Raw genomic sequence first — 22849 nt, 5'->3', positions numbered from 1 at the left:
AATCTACCTGAGTGAAGAATTACTTATTCTCTAAAAATGGTTTATCGACACACTCTGGAGTTTCTTTTAAATGCACTGTTCTCCAGTTCTAGAACGCTCTGGGAAACATTAAAATTAGGACTCTTATGTCCACAGTGTCTTAGAACTGCAATTCCTGTAGTCCCACCAGGAGGAGAGTCCACTTTTTCCTACAACTGGTCATGGAGGCGCTTCCATGCACTTTCTTGACTTCACTGCTTCTTCTCTTAAACTATCCCAACCTTCAGCCTAGCAAATGGGGATTTGTTGCAACTACATTGCTATTTGGTTTTGATCAGCTGTTACTTTTTTGTCCTAGACATGGTTAAATTTTATTACAGGAAAATGCAATTCCTGCCTACAGTATGTAGTTTTTAAGTTGTTTATATGAAAATGGGGTTTGTTGTAGCATTTCCTTCTCTGTTTTATGCAGCATACCTAACTTAGAAGTGAAAAAAATGCTTTTTTAATATATATATCCACATTGTGTGCTCTATACAATATCACAATTTTATTGTCTGCTTTCTCAAAGCCTGATCCTCAAACTGAATTTTGATTCATAAGTATTATATAAAAGCTTTAAGTTATGAGTTTCACCTATAGAGGATGATATTACTAGTTCTATAACACCGAGTGGTGGATTGCTTGTAGTATTTATAGCTGACAATGATTTTTTGACTCTGAAAGGCAGTGCAATTGCTACTAAAACCAATTTTCAGCTGTAGCCAGAGGCTCTAAGACCATACATCTTTATGATTCAGAAACAACTGTAGCTCATGAGCGTTCAGGTCAGTTTTCAAAAAGCAACTTACAAGAAAGTCTGGGATAAACAAAACTTATCTTTTGTTTTCCAGAGGAAATCTGTTTCATCAGTGAGGACTATTTGTAAGTATGCCGTGAAGGCATGAGCTTATGCACAGGTGTGAGGACAAGTATACGTTACACAGAAGTGCAGATGGTTTGAATTATGCTGTGAGAGGGAAGTTTTGCCCTAAAGCTTGGAATTTGCTAAAAAACCCCAAATATCATTTGGAAGAATTTATCCTAACAGAGCTGGTCAGCATAAGAACAACAAAGCTAGAAACAAGCAAATGACAGAGACAAGAAAGTGTAACTATTGTGTTGTGCTGAAACTGAGGGTTTGAATAGATGACTTTTTTTCCTTTTTTTTTTTTTAAACAAATACAGAAAGCATATAAAATTCTGTTTGGAGTCCTGTTTGCAATGGTCACTTTTAAACTTCGAAGGAAAACTTTGGGACTTCATACGTTATTTTGATTTTCATTCTCTATTTTTTCTTTTGAGTCTGGAAAAAAAGGTTAGTGATCTGATGCATTCTTTAGAAAATAAGAGACTTGAAATAGGGATTATAATGAAATTAAATCCATTATGAAAAATGGATTACGGTACTTGAAATATTTGGATTATGATATTTGAATTCATCAAAATTAGCAACATTTACAGCTTTTTATTACAACTAACATTATTCTATTGAATATCATACTTTGACAGTTTTCAGGTTTATCCTGAAAATCTTGCAAAATGTATTAATAGGCTTATCTTAACACAAGAGTAAGTACTGAGCTCAAATGCCTCCATTCAGTTTCACGGTCAGTGGAAACATAATCAGTCAGTGGATAGAAAAGCAACTGGGAGTTGCAAAAAAATTATACAAGAATACATGTTGTTTGCTCATATGCTTCAGTTCATTCAACTCTGCTCTAGTAAAGCGGTTTAATCATTTAGAAATTCTGGTGATCTCAAGAATGCCAAGTAGCTCCAAACAGCAGGCAGCAAAAAGCTGGCTTAGAAAACCATGCTGCTATTCACAGAGAGGCTGTAATAATCAAGAAAAAGGTGCTGAGAAATGCTTTAACTGGATTTTGAAACCTGATAGTAAATAGATTATACAAAGACTGTAGCTCCTGACCTGATCGTTATCAAAGGCCTCTTTTTCTTATCCCTTTTATGTGCCAAAGTATTTGAGGTCTCCAGATAGGAAGTGTTTGAATATCTGCCAGTGCTTTTAAATAGTGATGGCATACTGATGTGTGAAAAAAACCCACACCAGACCAAAACAACAACCCTGAACCAATTTCTGAGAAGTATATTTGAATGTTTAGCAACTAGCAGGTTGAACTAAAGAAAAGTGAATGTACCACTTGAATTTCATAAAATATTTTTGAGTACACATCTTTCAAAGCATTTAATCCATTGTAAGTAACCTTGAGAAATGTTTGTATTTTAAAGACAGACAATATGGAAAAATTAACATATTACTCTCTTTAACACAGCTTAAATGTGAAAAAAAGTATATATTTTTATCTTTTAATTAAGAAAATTAAGTATAAATTATTGGAATGCTGCAAAGGATTATTCCATTAGTGGATATTTTTCAAACTTAAGATGTTGGCAAATGATTATAAGGACACTATCTATGTGTCAAACTTGATAAATCTCTGTTATTGCTATGGTATGGAAGAGTCAGCAGCAGGTTTCTACCTCATTAACATGTGAACCTCAGAGGTTGGCTGAGCCTGTCAATGCAGTCTCTGCCTGGACACAAAAGAACAGCTCCTATGACAATTATACTTGGTCTTCCCTAACCAATTTCAAACAATTTGTTTACTTTGTGGACTAAATTGACCTCAGATATATCCTTACCACTCTGCATTGTTAGATTTTGTATTTCAGTTGCTACATATTTGCAAAAGGTGTATGAGAACACATTGTGTCTAAGCCAGGTAGAGCAGGACCTTTAGGAAGGCTTAAACTTATGCAGTGATCTGTACAGCTGTGTAATATGTCTGTATAGAGGCATCTTATTGCTCCTCTAAAAAATTTTGATCTGTTCTTGGGGACATGGTTGTGGAAGCAGATAACCTTTTTTGCATTTAACTTTTTGGTCTTTTTATGTTAGATTGGTGAGAAGAAAGTAGTAATCAAAAGTTCTGAAGTTAAAACTAGACAGACACGAGATTCAGCAGGACAGGAAAACCTTTTGAAGTGGAGGTGAAGATCTGGATGATAGAAAAATTGTTTAGCAAGTCCATCTGCCTGGCCCAACTTCCTTTTGAATGTGGTTTCCCTAATCCTAACTGAATTTCCCTAATCCTAACTGAATTTCAGGTGCCTTTTTATGTCTACAGAGTCTAAGTGCCAAGACCTCAGGAATACTGACTCAGTACCAGTAAAGAGACAGAGTTTAAGCTCGGACATGTTCAGGATGAATGACAGCTAGTTAGAGGCTTCTTTGGAAGTGTAAGAGAAAGTATGTCTTAACTAATGACTAGATGAGATTGAGGTAAATGTCTGTGAGTGTGCAGTGCACTACAGTATGAAGCAGGGATCGCTACAAACAACTGCTGAATACTAAACCAAACCTGTTTTACGGCTGAAAATCATTTATGTAATCCATTTTGATTTCCATTGCACTTGATGGGGAATTTGTGTATGGTTATTTGCCTTGTGAAGAATAACATAAAAATGCATCGAAGAAGGGGCCACAAATACAATAAAAAACCATTTCCTGGTCTTTCCTGTTACCATTACTATTGTCATGGACCTTATAAAGAGTACTTTGATGCCACGGACCGAGGGGGGATGGGGCCGAGACACAGCACGGGCAGGTCCGGAGACAAGGTAGAGGTGCAAATGGAATGCTTTATTGAGGAGAGTAGGGGTTTTATGAATTTCAGGTGGGGAAAAGGCTAGAATATGGGGTGGAGCATGAGATGGACAAACGGGAGAACAAATCGGGGTAGGGACTCAGGCAAAGGGGGAGGAACATGGGAGGTACTGGGGAAGGAAAAGGCGAATGGTGGCTGTCTCCTCTCTGCAGCTTCTTCAGCCTATCAGAGAGGAAAGCAGGGAAGGGGGCACGCCTGGGCATGCCCGGGAAATACAAATCCTGGGAAAACATACAATGTGTATATTTATAAACACATAAGAACTGTAAAGTCCGTATCATAAAGTCCTGTCAATTGCTGTATGTTTTTCTCCATGCCTGGAACCTCTGCCATCCTGAATCTTGTTCCTTCACACTTTGACAAAGAAACTAGCTAAAATTGAGAGATGAAGGCTGAGTTTGCAGAACTGTGAATTAAAAATTTAACTTAAGCTTCAACAGTCAAAAAACAACTACCAGGATGCAGATGTTTGCATTTCACAATATCCTTTGAGTGCTGTCATCAGTCTTAACTGCAGTGAGGAGGAAGGGCATATATAAAATTTATATCTGTCATGTAATGCCAAAAGCACTTTCAGTAGTTCTGAGGAAGTACAATGTGTAACTGAATGACTTCAGTCTGCAAGCTGTTTTATATTCTATTTATTTATATTACTTCGTACAACACAGGGTTAGAGCTCTTAAAGAAAACCATAATGTATGGCAACAAACCCTTAGACCAGTAAAAAGATGTAGGATTTCATTCTCAAGGATGAAGCTTTCTTTGTTTAGCTCATCTTTGTAACTGTCTTGCTTAACAGAGCTTGGACCTCATAGTACCACAATAATTAATAGTAAGTGTTGCATTAAGTTTATGAGATAAGTGCCCTCTTCAAAGATACTTTGGGGCATGCTAGAATTATTACATTGAATTATATAGTTAGTTAAAAATAGGAGATCAAGCCAAAGAGAACAAACATTGTCTCTACCACCTCGTTCACACCAGTGCTGGGTGTGACCACACCCTCCTTCAAGTGTGCTTCAGGGGCTGGAGGGAAATAACAACCACTAGAATTCCTTTTGCCGCTCATGTATCATGGAAAAACCCTCAAAACCCCCCACCTTTCATGACCCATGAAACTAATTAGCTAGAAGTTTAAAGTCATTTTTAGGAGAGATATCAGACACTGCCTGAAGTTCTAGCAATTTTGTCTTTTTTATTTTTTACACAAAAATGTAAGGTAATATAGCACAGATAATGAAGGACAATGGCTCCATTGCTACTTCCTTCTAGTTTGAGATGAACTCACTCCATAGCAGATATCATCTCAGCTGAGCACTCTGGACATTGTGTAGGACTGTCCTATTAATCCCTCCAGGAGGCCCAAGAGCTGGGAAGAGCTTTGTTTAAACCCTGCACTCAGGTCCATGCATCACATAGCTCAAAACCACCTGGACTTACCTGGATATACTAAGCAGTATGTCACTGTACATATCCATGTATATTCCAGAAGAAGAAAAGGCAACAAGATTTTACCAGTAAAATACTGAGTAACTTAGGAATTTATGTGTGAAGGTAGAGGATGTTGCTAAACAGACGTGAGTTTAAGCTTCAGGGAGTTAAGTGAATGCTGAGCACTGATTTTTCTGCAAGGTAGAGTTGTCCAGTGAAAAGGCACTTGTCTTAGACTTGGTAAAACTTGATTAAGGTTTCTTCTTCCTATAGACCTTCAGACAACATTAAATCAATCCTTCATGGTATATCCATTAGTATCAGTGTAGCAAAGAAATAAACAGTTTTTACTGTTTTATTAAGCAATAGAACAGATGGCCAAATAAATAATTTATTCATTTTTTTCCTCAAATAGTTTGATTTAATGGAAGTTTAGGAGCATGTGTAGATCCTTACTTAAACAATTAGTTGAGCACACAGCAGCTTCAGTCATAGAATGATTGTACATTGCTAAATTTAAGCATGAGGTTATTTTTTGTATTCTTAAGCTAAGGTAGAAATACTTTGTTGAACTGAAGGCAAACAAGATTAAATCATCAGTAAATTCACAGAGATTTTAACATTCACTTCAGTGTACCACAACTCTACAAAAGGTGTAGAAATGGAATTTTGAACAAACAGTGCAACAGGTAATTGAGGGATGGGACAAACCAGATGAACTCAGAGACAATCACCTGCACCAAAATCTTTATTTAAACTCCAGAAAAAGTTTGTGAAGGATTTGCATTTGAAAAAGTTAGTAGATAAAACACTAAGTGAAAGGAGTGTGCCAATAAAATGTCTTTGTCTTCTGCAATAAAGGAAATGAATGATAGTGGCAAAAAAGTTACAATAGAAGACACCATGCATCAAGAGAGGTCTTTAAAAAATACATTGTAAGGAACAATTGTGCAGTGGCAGGGGGATGAATTAGATGACAAAAAGAAAATTCACTTGAAATACCTGAAATGAGATTTTGTTCTTATTTGCTACAACTGGAACAGAGCAAACTGTACATTTATATGAGCAAGATACCAGCATCACATAAGCAGAGTTGATGCAGAGGTACTGTAGCTAGTGACTGTATTTCAAAGGTCATTGAATGATCATTAGGGATTAGAAGACTCATTAAGAAAAGTATGCAGAAGTAAGATATCTGAACAAGGAAGGCAAACCTCACTGTATTTTCTGGCCATGTCAGTGAAATATGTGGGTTTTATATGTACTTGAGAGGAGGAAATTTTTAACACCCTATATATGAACACTGTGGTATCTTTCATATTCAACAGCAACTTGCAGATAAATATTTGACCTTAAAAAAACAAAATTGGAAGTAGACTGGAGAATACTGGAGAGACAAGAAGTTCAGCTTTCTACCTTGGGGTGACGCTTCTTTGTAAAGGTGACTCAAACAGAACTGTAAGTGACCCCAGTACTGCCAGTGCCTTTATTGACAGAGCAATGTCTTCGAGAACCTGAGCGGAATGAGCAGAGCTGGGTGCTGGTAACAGGGTCCACAATAGTTGCAGTGTAGGCAAAGTGGTGAGTCAGGTTCAAGGTCTACCCAGGGAGTACAGTCAGGAGCAGGAGGAGATGAGAGCAAAGAGGGAGCTGGAAGAAAGGCTAGAGGCCTAGGGCCATCCACAGAACAGGGCTGGTAACTGGCACTTCTACTTCACCACTCAGACAGGGTTTGATGTCTTCAGGCTGAGCTGAAATTGGAATCCTGGTCTATGGGCAGGATGCATGGATCAAGGTTCACCCAAGGGCTAGGCAGGGCCAGTGAGGCTTTTTGGTGCTCTCAAGACTCTTGACACCTTGGATTTTTAGAAAACTCTGAGGATGGTGATAGCAACACCTACATGTCTACAGGTTAAACGCCTACAGCTGAGCTAACCTGAGCTAATCGCTCTCATCAAAAGAGAAATAAGCAGAACTCACCCTAAACACCTCTAACAAAGTTAAGAAGCAGATAAGTATAGGCTGGTAACTAACTTACATAATGACCTGTGTGTACAGTGGTCCAAAATGAGGGGAGGTGACCAGATTGTCAGATTACATACTAAGTAACAGCACAGTGATGAGCGATAAATCCTGCTTAGTACCATGTATTTAAAATTAGAGATGACTTGCCACCTTTTTCAAAGTTTGAAAAATATTATTATTGTGCTAGGTGTCAGGAAGGACACTACTGGAGTCTTTTGAAGTTGACTGGGAATTTTAGGCTCATGTAGTTTATTTAGTGTCTTCTTTTAAATCAAGAGACGTTCAAAAAAGGGCCTCTACAAATATAGACAAATAAGATAGCCATTAGAATGTGTAATAAAATACAAGGAGTGAATTGGTTTTATAGCACAGAGCAGCATTTTATCCATGCCTCAGTGTCATGAAAGAACTGACAAGAACGGTCAGAAAAGAAAAATATTGAAATGTAGGTCCTGATTTGAGTTGCACTGTCATAAATATCTTTCAAATCTAATTAAGAAAGTGCCACTTCCTTTGCTTGTTCAATTTTACTTTTAACACAAGACTAAAAGAGTAATTTACCTTGTCTATTGGCCGTCAGCTCCCTGAGAATCTTTTTATTCTTTCTTGCAGGTGGTGTTTGTGGTAGGGCAGCTCTTAATGTGGAGGCATGGATGTCCCTCCACAAAATCACTTAACTTCATTAAGTCTCATTAAACCTCCTTCCTTGTCATTGGCTTTTGTCTTAATAGCAACACACATTCACAAAGTAACCTGCCAAAGAAATGGCACAAAAACTTGTAGTGATAAGTAAAAAGTTTCCATAAATACATAGACATACCTTTTACTGATATTTAGACTTTTGCATGTTATAAGTTTATGGCTGTTTTTTCTTGAGATATTCTCGAGATTTCCTCAACAGTAGAAGGCAAATGCTGCACTCCACTTTTCTGTATTTGAGGGTAACCACGCATGAAAAACACTGAAATGTTGGCCTGATATGGATTTGTGTCAGTTCCCTACTGAAAGACTTAGAGAGCTTCAGGTATCTAATTCACAGTATGTAGGTCACAGAAGAAAATTCACTTTTCTTTCAGTAATAACTCATGAGTCTTCAGGTTACTTAGAACACATTTTTGTTGTACAGAGAGCAGCCCCTTTCTCCTCTCTGAACTATGTCATTTTACCATATTTTCATCCTTTCCTCATCTTTTAATTCCCCTTTCTTTCCTTATTTCTGAGCTTCTAGTCTCACTGATAGTGAATCTCCTTTTGATCCTCTTAGTTGATCGAACCTTTGCATGAATCTTTTCCTTTTGCAACTGCAGAAGGGTTTTCTGGTCATTTGCCTTTTGTTTTTCAGTCTCACAGGTTCCTTCACTTCCACCGTTCTCTCTAGAGAAGCCTCTAATTTTAGAAGTGGTTTTGTTTTGGGTTTTTTTTGGGGGAGTTGTTTTTGGTTTTGGTTGTTTGGGTTTTTTTCCTGTTCCTGTTGTTGATTTTTTTAAAAATTTTTATGGTTTCTTTCTTTACCCCTTGTTTTCTTCTTTGACAATATCAAGGAGAAATATTCTTTTGCACTGCCTGAAACATCTGAGTCACTTATTACTGTTTCTTGCTGAAGTCCATTGCAACCTATTCATCTACTAGATTACTGAAGACATTTTTGTTTCCCCTGCTTCCTAACTTGCTTTATGAGCATCATCTTCACTCTTTGTTTGCCCCCTTTGCTTTTTTATCTCTCTCTCTACCTTATCTTGTTTATTTCATGGAGACACCACAATCAAGAAAAGCCTCCAAACCCCTCAAATTCTCTCCCAAATCCCTTGTTTGTGTTCAGTATTTCAACTGCAACAGCTGGAGGAAGCAGAAAAGCATCAAATGTCATTTACCTAAACTATCTCATTAAGTATTTTAATTTGCTATCTTGATCCTCATATCAGAGCAGCTGCAGCTGAATTTGGGTGACACAGAATGGACATATTATTTGGTAAGTGTGAAATAATGTAACTGATGAAGGAGAGAAGAGCATTTCTAGCATGAATAGACACCATGAAATGGTTTATATAAAGCTCAAGAAAATTGACCTAATCATCTGATACACAGTTCTGCTAACAATATTTTAGGTAGGAAAGTGTTCCCCCTGACAAGCATGACAAATACTGTTACAGTATTTTCTTGCCTTTGCTCTGCTCTGTGTCAGTGGCAGCAGAGTTATTGTTAGGTTCAGGCAGAGCTATTTATACCTTGGGATTTGCAGTGTTCCCCTACCTATTCTGTGAGAGAGAGAGAAAGAGAAATAAAGGGAAGGAAAAAAAAATAAATGCTATCCTTTAAAAAAATATTTGCCCTATTCCTAATCATAGTGAGAACATAAAACCAACTTACTATTGCAGTTGGTTAAGTTGAAATGGGGACCTTTTTTTTTAATTTCTGCCCTTTGTCTTACTTACCCTTCCCTTTCTCCTGGTTTAGACTGCAAACTAAGGGGCAGGAATGGCTGCAGCATGGAAGCTACAAGCCAAACCTCCTGTAGATCAATCCAACAAACCGTTCTTTATTAAAAAAAAAAAAAAAAAAGAACAAAAACCCCCCAAACCAACAAAACCTAAAACCCCCCCAACAAACAAAACCAAAAAAATCCAAAATTATTTTGTATTAATCAAATCACAGGGCTGAAGTAACCTTTCATGAAAATGATGCTGATCTCCAAGTCCTATATAAGGAAATGTTAAAACATATTCATCTCATCTACAGCCCCAGGAGATCCTTCTCTGTTCTTGTTTATCATAGGAAGGAGATTCTAGCAGGTTATAGCACTCCTAAAAGGTAAAGCCTGTTTTTCACTATACTATACATATGCATTTTTAAGCTGAAAATTAGGAGACAGACTCAAGGTTCTTTCCTTTTCCCATCACTTGTTATCATCTGGAGAATAGCCGAAGACCTCTTCATCCATTTTGTACCCCACCAAAACTAGAAAATATTCCCATTGCTTTCCTAAAACTCTTCAAATTCAAGCATTCTTCCTGATGAGAACTGTGAAATGAAGTTTGGATTTTGCATAGAAGGCCAAACTGGCAGACTGATGGATTTCTCTGAAATACCATAACCTTGAACAAGTCCATGTGAAACAGAAAATAGACTTCTAGAAATTTTCTTCGGAATAAATTTATATTATTTGTACCAGAGTCCCTGCCGATCATCTGTAAGAGAACACCATATTACTGGGATGTGTTTGTTTCCATCAACTCAATTTTTTCACTCTGACAAAACCAACTCCTTTGTTGTGTTGTCATCTATGCTTAACTGATTCAGTCTTAAAAATATTTCTCTAAAGATTTTTAATAGCTTTATAAAAGTAAAGAAAAAACACTTTAACTAGCTAAGACACCTGTAAGGAAGAGTAATTCACCTTTTTCTTCAACTATTAAAAGTAAAGCAAATGATTATTCAGTATTATTTATGCATTGCACATAATTTCAGGCGACTATGTTTGCAACATTTCTGTTTTTCACTTTTAAAGTAACTTTGAACAGTTATTTCTTTGTTTTTAGACGTACTTCTTGCAACTGAAAGGTTAGACATGCTAATAATTTTCAGATTGATAATTTTGAGTACTTCATTAGCATTTCATGCATCAAGGGTGGTTTTATCAACATCTAAAATTTGAAAAGTTTGTGAAGAAAATAATTTATGAAAAAATTCCTGGGGGTTTTGTTTGACAAAAACCTGTCCGTGTAAAAATATTTGCGAAGGTTGCTTAGGACTTTCTTTGCATCTTTGTCCCATACATTTGCTCAGTATCAAGAAAATTGCTCTCTGAATCTTACAGATCTGTTCATTTCACTCAGAATAATTGCATCCACTTTATGTGAGAGAGAAATGTTTGTTCTCAATTTATTTTCTGTTAATAAAATGCATTTTTGAAGGACAGAAAAAAAACCCCAACAAAATACAAAATACAATTCTGAATAGGTTTCTTTTTGGATTTTGCCATCATTTGAAAATGACCAGGTTTGTTTGTCTGTTTGTTTGTTGGGTTTTTACTGTGCCAACATTATCCTCTGTCTTCAGCATACCATCAGCTGCTGCTTGAATGAACTGAAAATTACATGGACCACTCAGCAAGTAAATGTTCTTCAGACAAATCTTTAGCAAGTGTCCACAGATTCTTCCCTTTTGGGACTTCCTTCTACATGAAAATATTATAAATGATCAATCATTCTTTTTGAAGATGATGATGAAGAATTCAGGAATGTCAGCTGCTACAATTTGTCAGATAATCTTGACTTTTGAACAGAATTCAGTGGAGTTTTCTCATAGCGCTTACTCTAGATAATGAGCTCAGTCATGAGATTTCTGTCTTCAGCAGTCTGAGCATGGTTTCACTGTATTGCATTTTTCCTTCAGCAGCTGTTCAGTATGATTATTAGATATTCACCAGTGTAAAATCCTTTATATTTTAGTGGATACTTAGCACTGTTGGTTTTATCCTTAAGATTTTAAAATCACTGCTACTGTTGTTTTTTTCATGGTTTTCCCTGAAATACTATATATTCTGCAGAGTTCTTGATGCAAGCCTCTTTTAACAACAACTGATTCTCATAAACTAGCATTATGTCTTTGAATCTCACTCAGTTATTCTCAACCTACGGTGGGACATAATGTGATGTCTTTTGACTGTTTTAAAAATGTAACATCATAAGAGCCCAGACACTTAAAACAGGTATAAAAAAAAACCCACAAAAAACAAACCAAATTTTCAGTGTAAGAACAATAAAATTACAAATTTTTAAACTCAAATGGGATATTTTTATTAGCTCTTTGAAAAATGCGCATTTTCTTTTCTAAATTTTTAAAGTATTGAAGATATATATATATACATATATGCAATATATACTACATGTGAGATTAGCAGAGAACCTAACAATGCTAAATGATTTTAAAGGTAAAGGAAGCAGGAAGAAAGGACTCCATCTAATAACAAGAGTTATCTGAAGAAAGTAATTTTCAAGTGAATTGCAGCTTTTATCTGCTACTGTGTAGAAATGTTGAGAAATGTGAATTAGAGTGTGGGAGCTGACAATGGCTACAGAGCAGGATGCTTGAGACACAGTAAAAGTCTGTGGGCAATTTATGTTGGTATGCTACACACAAATGGCTATCCTCAAAGGTGTCTGAATTCAAGGAGGGACTGGCTCCCCAGTATACAGTGAGGAACAGATTTGTTTAACTTTTTCTTCTACAGAAAGAAGAAACAAAATAATATGAACAAAGGAGATAACAGTAGCAGCAAACCTATAAAGCTACTGCCATAGATTAAATTCAGTAAAAATGAGGTCCAGGCAATAATTCATCGATACCTTCTAGTCACTTCAGGAACTACTTATCAGAAAACACAAGTTAGCCATCAGTGATTAAGAGCAGTGCTATTATAACAGAAATTATATCCCTATCCAGTTTGTCACTTCATCTTGAAAATATTAATATGTCTTACTGAGGAACTTTTGTTTAATCTCATGGCTGCTACCTGTCTGTTGGAGGTACTGTTGTCTGTCTGAGAGGATAATTAGATGGGTGAAGGACAATAAAACAGAAGGGGACTCTGTTAGGGAAATTGAACACTGAACAATTATGTTCCTAATAGATTTGCTTGAACTAATGGCAACCTATTTTAATTTGAGACTACTTAGAAGTACAACTTCTGTAGTTTTTGTTTTTCTTAATATGTAAAGAAAAGATGTATTCTGAGAGTCAACTTATTGTGCAATTCAGAGAACTGGACAATAGCAGGAAAAATGGACTCAAGGTATCAGTGAAGCCTTGGGACAGGACCTTTAAGGTGCTGCAGACTCAGAGCCTGCCTGCTGTTTCAGAAGGGATCTGATACACTTGGCTGTGGGGGAACCCTGACAATTTTACTACTAACTTCACTGTGGAAGACACATATAGTTATCTTTTTATATAAAGCAGGTTTACTATCCAGATGCTTTGCAGAACATAGGTACCGTTAATTACTGAGAGATTAATTTGATCCTTGTACTTAACCCTCTGACAAAATGAGATTTTATATCAGCTGAGAGAGACTGGGAGAGAGCTCTCTCTTTTTAATATCGTGCCTTATACAGTTCATCAGCTTTACAGATTAGAAATCTGACAGCTCTTAATGTCTCCTAGTATATTGCACTGGCTGCTCCAGAGCCACAGCCACTGACAGATATGCTTTAGTTTTTATAATGCTTAGGAAGTGGTTAAAGTCTGCACTGCTGTTTCTCCAGCACCACACGAAGTTCCAGATCCTCACAGAAACACTGCTGCAGTGCAGCAGATAAACACTGCACAGTAACAGACTGTGCTCTCCCAGAGCTCAGTGTTTTGTACTGTATAATCATGACATCTATAGCTGCAAGCTGATAAACTAGCATCATCTCTCCAAAACACTAGCAATGTCATTCAGACATGATATATTGTCATGCACCCCTTGTCCCCACCCCACACTTCATTTTGCAACATCCTGTGTACTCTCTATATAGCCAGACCTGAACAATTCTTTATTCTGTGGGTGAAAAAAAATCATGGTACAATTCTCTTATTTCTTTCTGTTCTCTGTTTCTTAACTTGTACCAACGTGCAATAATTCAGTCTCTTGTACCAACTTACATTAATTCAGAATTCCCAACTTTATATTGCTATCTGTAAGCCCTTGAACAGACCTGGTGATACAATGCCTAACACCAAGAAAAGGTGGCTGAAAATTTTCTTTTCAATGTCATTCAGCACAAATGCAGTGACAACTTGACCACAAAGTTCTCATGTACATGGACTTGCTGGAATTTGTTTTAGTTGGCATTTTAGTAGCTATGTAAATTTTTTCTGCTGTTCTTCTGTCTAGATGTTATGGTGCCCTGAATCAAAATTCTCAAGTGTAACGAGTGTTGCATGGTCTACAAAGGCACACAGTGCACTGATTAATCAAGCCCTTTGGCTTTTTATGTTTTTCACTGTCCATCCTGCCAATTAAACACTTCTAAGGAACTTGAAGCAATGCTTAGTATAAAATTACATACCTTCTCAGAGTGTAATTCTAAATCTGAGTAAATGAGAGGCATATTTCTGGGAAATGTTCTGTGCATAAGTTCAAAGACATTTAAACGGCAGTATTAGATTTTATTTGTTTATTTAAATTCTGAGAAAACAACAAAAGATTCACGTGTCAGACCAAGCTTTCAAAATGTTACTGGAGGTAGATGAAGGAACGCTGTCTTGCCTTGCCATGTCTTGTCTTGCTTTGCTTTACTTTACCTTTCCCTTCCCTTTTCCCCAGTAAGACTGTGCCATTGCGGCTGTCACAGCCAAAGCCTTTTAAAACCTGCCATGTCCTATTGTCTGTGCCAGCAAGTCACTTCCAGCCTTTAAAGCTCCTTCCCCTTTGCTGACTTCCAAGAAGCTTTCAGGGGGTTCTCCCAGTCTAATGTGTATAATAACCATCACCTGTCCGACCCTGATTTAAGTGCAGACGAAGTGAACTGGAAGTCTGCAGACTCTGTCATTGAATTGGTTCCTAAAGGTAAAATTTCTTGTAATGTGAAAAATGCTGTGGGATAGAAGAAGCTGTAAAGAATCTTAAGGTCACCCACTGTCCTTTAAATTCATGCTATAGTATAGAACTGCAGCTTGTGACTCTTTAGTCTGCTGAAACATTTCTTTCTTTAAACCTGTTTTTATTCTTTAAAAGTTGAGTGTCATGTAGTTACAGCATGGCATGTACCACTTTGTCTCTGCTCTTCCCACATTTTCTAGTGCTTTCCATTCTGTTGAACTAATGAATTGCTTAATAAATACTGACCACTGTAGTGCACATAAATCTGTGAAAGTATGTTACTAGATTAACAAGCTTTCTGTGATCTTAACAAAGTTCAACAAAATACCAAAGAGAGAATTTTCCCTCAGTATTAAAGTTCTGAGAAATGTAAATTACTGATGACTATGTTTTTCCAATGTTTGTGTAGTCTCAAGTGGACAGGTAATCTGATATCATAGACCTCATCTATTTAGTATCCTAGTTCTATTAAGAATAAAATACAGATTTTTTTAACTCTAATTAATTATTCTTTAATCCATTTTTGGAGAGCTATATACTTCTTTGACTGCAGGAGGGATGTTGTGATTCCATGGAAGTGCCTGTGTGTTCCTACCTTCCCTATCTGTTCTGTAATACGTGAGAAAAAGAGTAGCCATTTTTTTACTTACAGCTTGCTTGTTAAGTATGTTCAGATTCTCCAGTGTACATCCTGTTTGAGAGTGCTTCTTGAATGAACCAACTGATATTTGCATATTCTTATTCCAAAAAATAACTAGGATTTTTTAACAGTGAAAATATGGACTGAAGTTACATTAGGGTGGACAGTTCAGCTTCTGTACAGAGAAAATTAAGCTGAGAAAGAATGACCAACCTATACATGAGGAACTTTGGTTCCCATTTTACAAAACAGAATGTCACCTAAGAATTGCAGTACTGTAACAGTTATTTATATTTGAAAAAAACCATCTAGAGGCCTAAGACAGGAATTTGGCATCCATTATGCCTTTTCATGTCATCCCATTTAATAAAATGAGAAACTCTATCTCCAGGTGTTTGCAATGAAAGCATGTGGCAGAGGGCAGTGTGTTAATACAAGAAAGAGAGGAAGAGAGAAAAAGGTAACAATGAAATTATTTTGATCAGCAGAATGAGAAGCAGACATGGCACAGCAGTGGGTAGGTGTGGTCAAGGGACAAAGATACGCTTTAATAAACCTTGAAGAAGACTTAGTAAATATTTATGCAAATCTTCTTAGCATTGTTTATGTAAAAACAAACAGTTCTTTTAAGTTTTCTATGATTTAGTTAATCAGAATTTTTCCAAAGGAATGAAATTATCATAATTATTTCATGAATATATGTAGTGTGAAAATAGCCATGTTTTGCTTTTTTTTTTTTTGCTTGATTTGGTTTTAGTCTTTCAGTATACTGCAGTTTCTGCACAGTTTCTTTACTGTCTTTATATCAAAAGACTGATTTCCTGTGGTGTAAATTAGAGTTTCCTAAGACCAGGGGATTTTCATTTTGTCATTTTATCACCAGCTGTTTTATGTCTGTAAATTGCAGGTGAATCTGTCTGGAAAGTCTTCTTCTTCACTCCAAACTTCAGTCCTGAGGACTCCAATGGTTGCTATGATTCTCATGTTTGCTTCTGCCATGGAGGATTCATTACACAACATGATCCCCCACTGCTCTTCGATCTGTCCAGAGACCCTGAAGAGAAAGTCCCACTGACTCCAGACACTGAGTCCCGTTTCTATGAAATCCTCAGGGTTGTTCACCAAGCAGTAGACAATCACACCAGATCCTTGCAGGCTGTTCCTAACCAGCTGTCATGGGACAACCTTCTCTGGAAGCCATGGCTCCAGCTCTGCTGCTCATCTCTCTTTCAGTCTTGCTATTGTGACTATGACTCAGGAGAGAGTCCACTGGAAGTGCATTCAGGATAAACAAGCTGCAATTCACTGTCAGAAACTGGAGTGTGGGTGTCTGACTTGAACCACCGTGGTATTAGCCTTCCAGAGGTTTTGTTGTATCAGATGAGGACCTTTCTTCAAAGACACATTGCAGTAGAAGAAAATTTCAGTCAAGAAAATGTGCCAAGAAAGGGAGGACGAGACACTGCTTTTCTGCCTTTATCATACAGCATGAAAAACATGTTGCCATCCTCATCTACAGATGAGTAGACTGTAGGCGTTTTCTATGTGAGATAATTTTCTAGACCTTCAACTTCAGCTTCTTTCTTACACAGCAAAGAATTTAGCTGTGGTTTCTGTCAATCACAGCTACTAAATGTACACTTTCCTGTCCTTTTTGCTAAGTGTTATCCACCATCAGTAGGACATAGCACTGAGTATTTAAAAAGAGAGAGATAATAGTGGAGAGGTCCACCTGTGACTGTCATTTGGTAACTGATAGGTTAATAGCAGACTTGCAACATCATCTCTATCAACAAGCATCACGGATATGAAAAAATTAACAGACTGCCAACAGTCTAACTTTGTATGTGCCATAAAAATGTACAGAGCTATGTAATGGAAGTTGTTGTGTCCATATTAAAATGATGCTCTCGAGCATCCCTACTGTCCTATTGCATGTCAGCAACCTTTGTTTATCAGTTGTACACTTTGGTGTGTACCATAAGTCTCCATATATATATATATGCACAAGCCAAATTGATAACCCACAAATCCTTCAATCTCTGATACAGACACACCTTTATGGTCATAGCCCAATTTATAAAATAAAAGGTTTGGTCCATACTTGATATTTGAGTTCCAAATACACGATCCTACAAATATATCTTTCATTATCTATTTACCGTACCTATTCTTCCATTGAATGTAATCACAAATAAATAAAATTTGGTCTTCCTTTAAATATCTTTGCCATCTTTTAAGATTTCTGAATAGGATCTATCATTTTCTGAAAATAAACTTGGGCTTCAGTACTTAAAGCCAAATATAACAGTCTCTGAGTTCTTAGCAAGGCCTTGGGAAACCTACTGTTCTCCAGGGCTAATTTCTGTGTCCATTTTTATCTGAATCTTATTCAGGCACATTTTGTTTCCACTCCACAGGCAGACAAACTATTTTCTTTGGAAGATTGTATATGAAGAAAACATATCAGCAAGATACTAAAATGATTTGATGCCTGATAATAGAAGGTGACTTGCTCCTTATCAGAAAGAAACAGTTAATTCCCACATTACAATGCATTAAAACCTGTTTGGTGCAAAAGCGATCTGTGTTGATAGTAATGCAATAGCTTCAGTCAGCCAACATAAAGGTTGTGACCTGGTTCTTGTGAGCTATTGAAGCCTGTCCTGTAAAATATATTGTGATATATGGTCTATTTCTCTGTCTGTAAAACCTAGGCTTTATTTGATTTTTCTTCTGCAGTTTCATTCCAAATTTCATTCTCCACAATATCCAGATGCCTGTCCTGGGAAATGTACTTTTTCCTTGAAGTCCTATTTTTGATGTTCCACCCTGTGTTTATGATGGTAAGTATGTCCTCTGCAAGGTCTTTGTCGGTGGCCAAGTCCCATGTGTACTGATAAAGTTTGTCTGTTCAGATATTTCCCTGATAACCACTCAGGACCATTTACATTGCATCAGGAAAGCTGTCAGATGGGCATTCATATGGTATAATTCCCTCTGTGCTTTATTTAATTACTGAATGTATTACATAATCTTAGGAAGAAAGATCCCTGCTGTTTGAGTGTAAGTATTATTCTGCAGTGCTAGTGGCTGCCTCTAGACGTCATGGTAGGATCCACACATCCCAAGTTTATGGTCCTCACCTTGTGGCTGTAGAACCCCTTGGGGCATGGTGCTGGTGCCACTGTGCCTCCCCCCGCAGTGGGTGAGCAGTCCAGGCTGTGGCTGGGGTGCCAGAGCACCATGGCATGGAGGGATGCTCTTTCCAACTCCTGCAGCTCTGCCACAGCTGACACAAAAACTTTTCAAGCAAGTATTCCTGCTGAAGCATGTGGGAAAAAATATGTAGTGTGTTAGTATACAGTGCTAAATCAGACAAGGTGTTTGGTGTCATTGGATCGGTTTTGTTCCCACAGTTTCTGGGCTGTGACCTTAACTAGTAGTATCTCAATTTGTACTGTCAAGGACCTCCACATCTACTTCTTTTCATTAGGATGGCGCTGCGTTGCTGTTATTTCTTTTATTTTCTTTCTGCAGGTACAAGAATTGTTTGTTCTGTTAGGCACAACAGTTGTTCTGTGCTGCCTGACTGTAGTCCAAAAATGGTAATTTTTCTACTGCTCTGGTTTATTCTTGCCTGAATATGACTTTTCTTTCATACTCTCCTTGGCTTTTGGTGTCATCTTTGTAATCTCCTTTCTTTAAACATCCACATCCCTCAAATATTTTCCATCTATTTCTTTGCCACTCAGTCCATCTGTTTGCTTGTCATAATGATTGTGCTGGTTATTTTACCCTAAACAAGCAGAAAATGAAAAGTGGTCTTTGTCAAAAGATTCAACTGCTAGGGCTCCTTGACTCTGCTAACCTTCTGCTTATTTAAGGTTTAGCAAGGATTAACTTCATATTATGAAATATAAGAAATTAAAACACAGCCAAGACACTATGAATAGAAAAAGCTTTTTTTTTTTTTTTTGTGTAGCAAAAGCTTCATATTTTCCAAAACAAAATTTAGTCCAACATTAATACTTTGACTTAAGCGGTAAAATCTGAAATCCATTTTTAAAATTGTTACTTCAGGAAAGATTCTATTAAGAATAGGGCAGTATTTTTCATACTCTATGTTAGTGCTATTTTGTTTAATACCTAAAATAAACCTTCCCTGTATTGCAAATGTATTATACCTTTCAGTACTGTACCTTCTGTTCTAGCGATGGCATGTCAGATTGTGATAATTAAAGTAGTCTTGCAACATAAAATGTGAAGGACAGTATACCATGTGTAATGGCACTGCCTGAGCTAACAAGGAAAAGTTTTGTTTTCCACAACAGGTTATTACAGAATCACAGGATCAGAGAATATACCAATTTGGAAGGGACCCATAACGATCATTGAGTCCAGCTCCTGGCCCTGCACAGGACCATCCCCAGGAGTCACACCATGTGCCTGAGAGTATTATCCAAACACTTCTTGAACTCTGTCAGGCTTGATGCTGTGACCACTTCCTTGTGGAGCCTGTTCCAGTGTCCAGTGACTCTCTGGATGAAGAATCTTTTTTTAATATCCAACATAAACCTCCCCTGACACAACTTCAGGCCTTCCCTTGGGTTCTGTCACTGGTCACCACAGAGAAGAGATCAGTGCCTGCCCCTCCTCTTCCCTTCATGAGGAATTTGTAGACTGTGATGAGGTCTCCCCTCGGTCTGTTCCCCTCCAGGCTTTTTTTTTTTTTTTTTTTTTTTTTTTTTGAATATACATGATTCACAATTTATTAACAAAGAAGGCTCAAGGAGAATGTGCTGCTCTGGTACTTTGAGACTGACTTTCAATCTATCATTTAATGATCAGTATTATACCATAGTGCCTGTTTGTAGGATGTGTCAGTTTAAACTGAGAGTTAAGCTTCAGAGAAAAGTGTATTCCTCTGTAGTACTTTTTTGCAGTATCACATCCTGGTTAGTCACAGAGTCCCTGTATGGCACAGAGCAAGTCATTTAACTTTGTTTTTCAGTTCCTCCACTGTGCCCAAAGAAGGATAACAGTATTTCTCTAACTGTTGGGAATACTGAAAGAACAAACGATGTTGAAGGTCACTTTCCAGTCAATAAGGCACCTTCTCTACAGAAGGTACAATTTAAATGCTGGAAAACTATGACGTAGAAGATTCCCCTTTACGAGGAGGTATTCAATATCCTTACCTTGAGGACTGCAGATGAGTTCTGTGTGTACTGTTTAGCACATGTGGGATCAGGGTCTGGAGGAGAGAGAATAGATGGCTAAAAAAGATACACACTGGGGATTCAGAGAAAGTTATGTCACATTTTTCTAATTATATTTATTCTCTTTTTTAGAAGTCACAGGTGACTATGTGGAATAATAAAAAATGTTTCCCCCTCAGGGACCGTAAGTCACAGATTCTAGGCTCTTAAAAATAGAGATGTCCTGACTTGCCTCAAATTACTGTCAGAAAAAGAAAAAATAAAAAAAGAAAAAGGGAAATAAAAGCCTTTGGAGATAGGTGTCAGCTCACTGAAATCCAACTGAAAGTTTGCAGAGAACTAGGTGAATATGGTCTGTATCCTTCATAGCTCAGTGAAAATCATCACTTGCCAGCAATGGTTTCTTTCACACTGCAGTAATGTGAGATCTGGGTGTTCAGATATGTGAACAATGTAAAAATTTCACATATCACCTGATATAGAAACAAATGGAAAAAGAAAGAAACCGAGTGTAAGCATAGCTACAAAAAGTCTATGTTCCAATAGATGGAACAATGTTTTAATGTACGTTTAATTATTTAATATATGTTTATGACTTAAATTAGCACAATGTTTTTGACTTACATTAGGACATAATAGTTCTGTGCTTTTCATATTCTCTGTCATTTCCCTTTCCTCTGGCATTGCCTGTGCAGCGTTGGAAAGACACTCTGAGGAGCAAGAAGCATCCACCTTGCCCTTGTACACTACAAGCAGTGTGGGCAGGAGGAAATACAGAGTAGGCAAAACTCTGCACTAGGAACTACCGGGAAGCAAACGGTGTCTGGAGATTATCTCCAGCCTCAGGACAGAGGCTTGCAGATTGCTAGTTCCTCTGGGTCTGTCAAGGACTGCAGGTGACTGCGGGAGGAAGGAGGTGGCATCTCTGGGCAGCTGGACTGCAGTGTGTTCTGCAGCAGTATCCTTCAGTGTCAGGCTGTCATGTGGAAATTAGTTGGGAGCCCACAGGATGCAGGACCCCTTGCCTCTGAATAAATACACCAAGCAGGCTGCTCCTGAGTCATCATACAGATGACAGATCTTAGACTGATGCTCTGGCTCTAAGAGAGCAGCAGTCTCACATTTTGTTCCCTGGAAAACCAGAAGACCTGAACCAGGCTCTAGGGACTCCCAGTTTGCAGGACACTAAAACTGCAAATAATTCAGAGAGTCCTGGAAACACCCTGGCAGATCATATAGCATTTCCAAAACATTTTGCTGTTCTTGGTACCTTTTATTTACATCAAAAACAGTAAGAATCTGTCTAAAACTTCACCTTTGTTGTACAGCAAAGAAAGGATATTGCAAATTTTTTCTTAAGACCCCCAACAATAGCTTTAACCTGCAAGTTTGATACTGAGAACGATGAGTTTGTGCCAACAAAAGGTGCAGGAACTGAAGGTTTCTTTTGCATATGGAAAAATGCTGAATTCCAGACTCCCACTATAACTTGCACTATTCTGATTGGTAAGATAAAGACTGGCTTGATTATCCACACATCTCTAATTGTACTGTCAAAGTTATGAAACATTGCAGAATTTGGGGGATGTGGATTCTAGGCTTTGCAATGTTTATGCAGCATCTCCCAAATATCTAAAAAACATTCCTATTAAAGAATAGATCATGCTAGGTTCCCTGTGTAGATTGATGTTAGTCTTATCTATAAAAGAATGGTGTTGCAGGTACTTCCTTGGAAAATAAAGCCATATATGAAGATAACAGATTCAGCATGTGTGGTCAGCTCAGTTATATAAAAACCCTCCAGCATTATTTATTCTACAGTTATCCAATAAAGCCTTTTTATGCAGATAATATTTTATTGTGCCTGACTTATGTGAAAAATGCTGTGAAGTAATTTAAATTATAAGGCAGAGCTCTTAATTTTTACACTTATTTTAAGAGAAATCAATATGAAGTTGCTTTGGGTAGCAATATTTAATACAAAAGATTATATGCAAAGCATCTCAAAAGCCTTATGGACTGAAGTTGGGCTGCAAGAGAATAACTTTGGTTTAATTTGGTCTTCATTGCTCATAAATGAAAAAAAAACAAATTATGAAGAAAAAACTCCAGCTTTAAGAATAGTTTGCCTGTGCTTTCAGTGATGAAAAGAATACTAGAAGTTTATACCATGCATGAGAATTTCTTTCATTTTTTTTCCTTACTGTTATCTTTTATGCTATAACTCCTCCTTCCAAACAGA

The 22849-nt window shown here is 37.3% G+C and overlaps 1 protein-coding gene across 4 annotated transcripts in view; it reads left to right on the top strand.

The window, feature by feature from the left end:
- Positions 1 to 18381, top strand: part of STS (steroid sulfatase) — a 106892-nt gene extending 88511 nt beyond the window's left edge. For all 4 annotated transcript variants that reach the window (XM_032678769.1, XM_032678767.1, XM_032678768.1 and 1 more), the window contains one exon: positions 16293 to 18381. In XM_032678769.1, the coding sequence (XP_032534660.1) occupies positions 16293 to 16675 (383 nt within the window). In that variant the 3' untranslated portion in view covers positions 16676 to 18381. The remainder of the gene's footprint in view (positions 1 to 16292) is intronic.
- Positions 18382 to 22849: the final 4468 nt, after the last annotated feature.

Source organism: Chiroxiphia lanceolata, chromosome 2 (assembly GCF_009829145.1).
Source record: "Chiroxiphia lanceolata isolate bChiLan1 chromosome 2, bChiLan1.pri, whole genome shotgun sequence".
NCBI lineage: Eukaryota > Metazoa > Chordata > Aves > Passeriformes > Pipridae > Chiroxiphia > Chiroxiphia lanceolata.
This window is presented reverse-complemented; position numbering and strand designations above follow the sequence as displayed.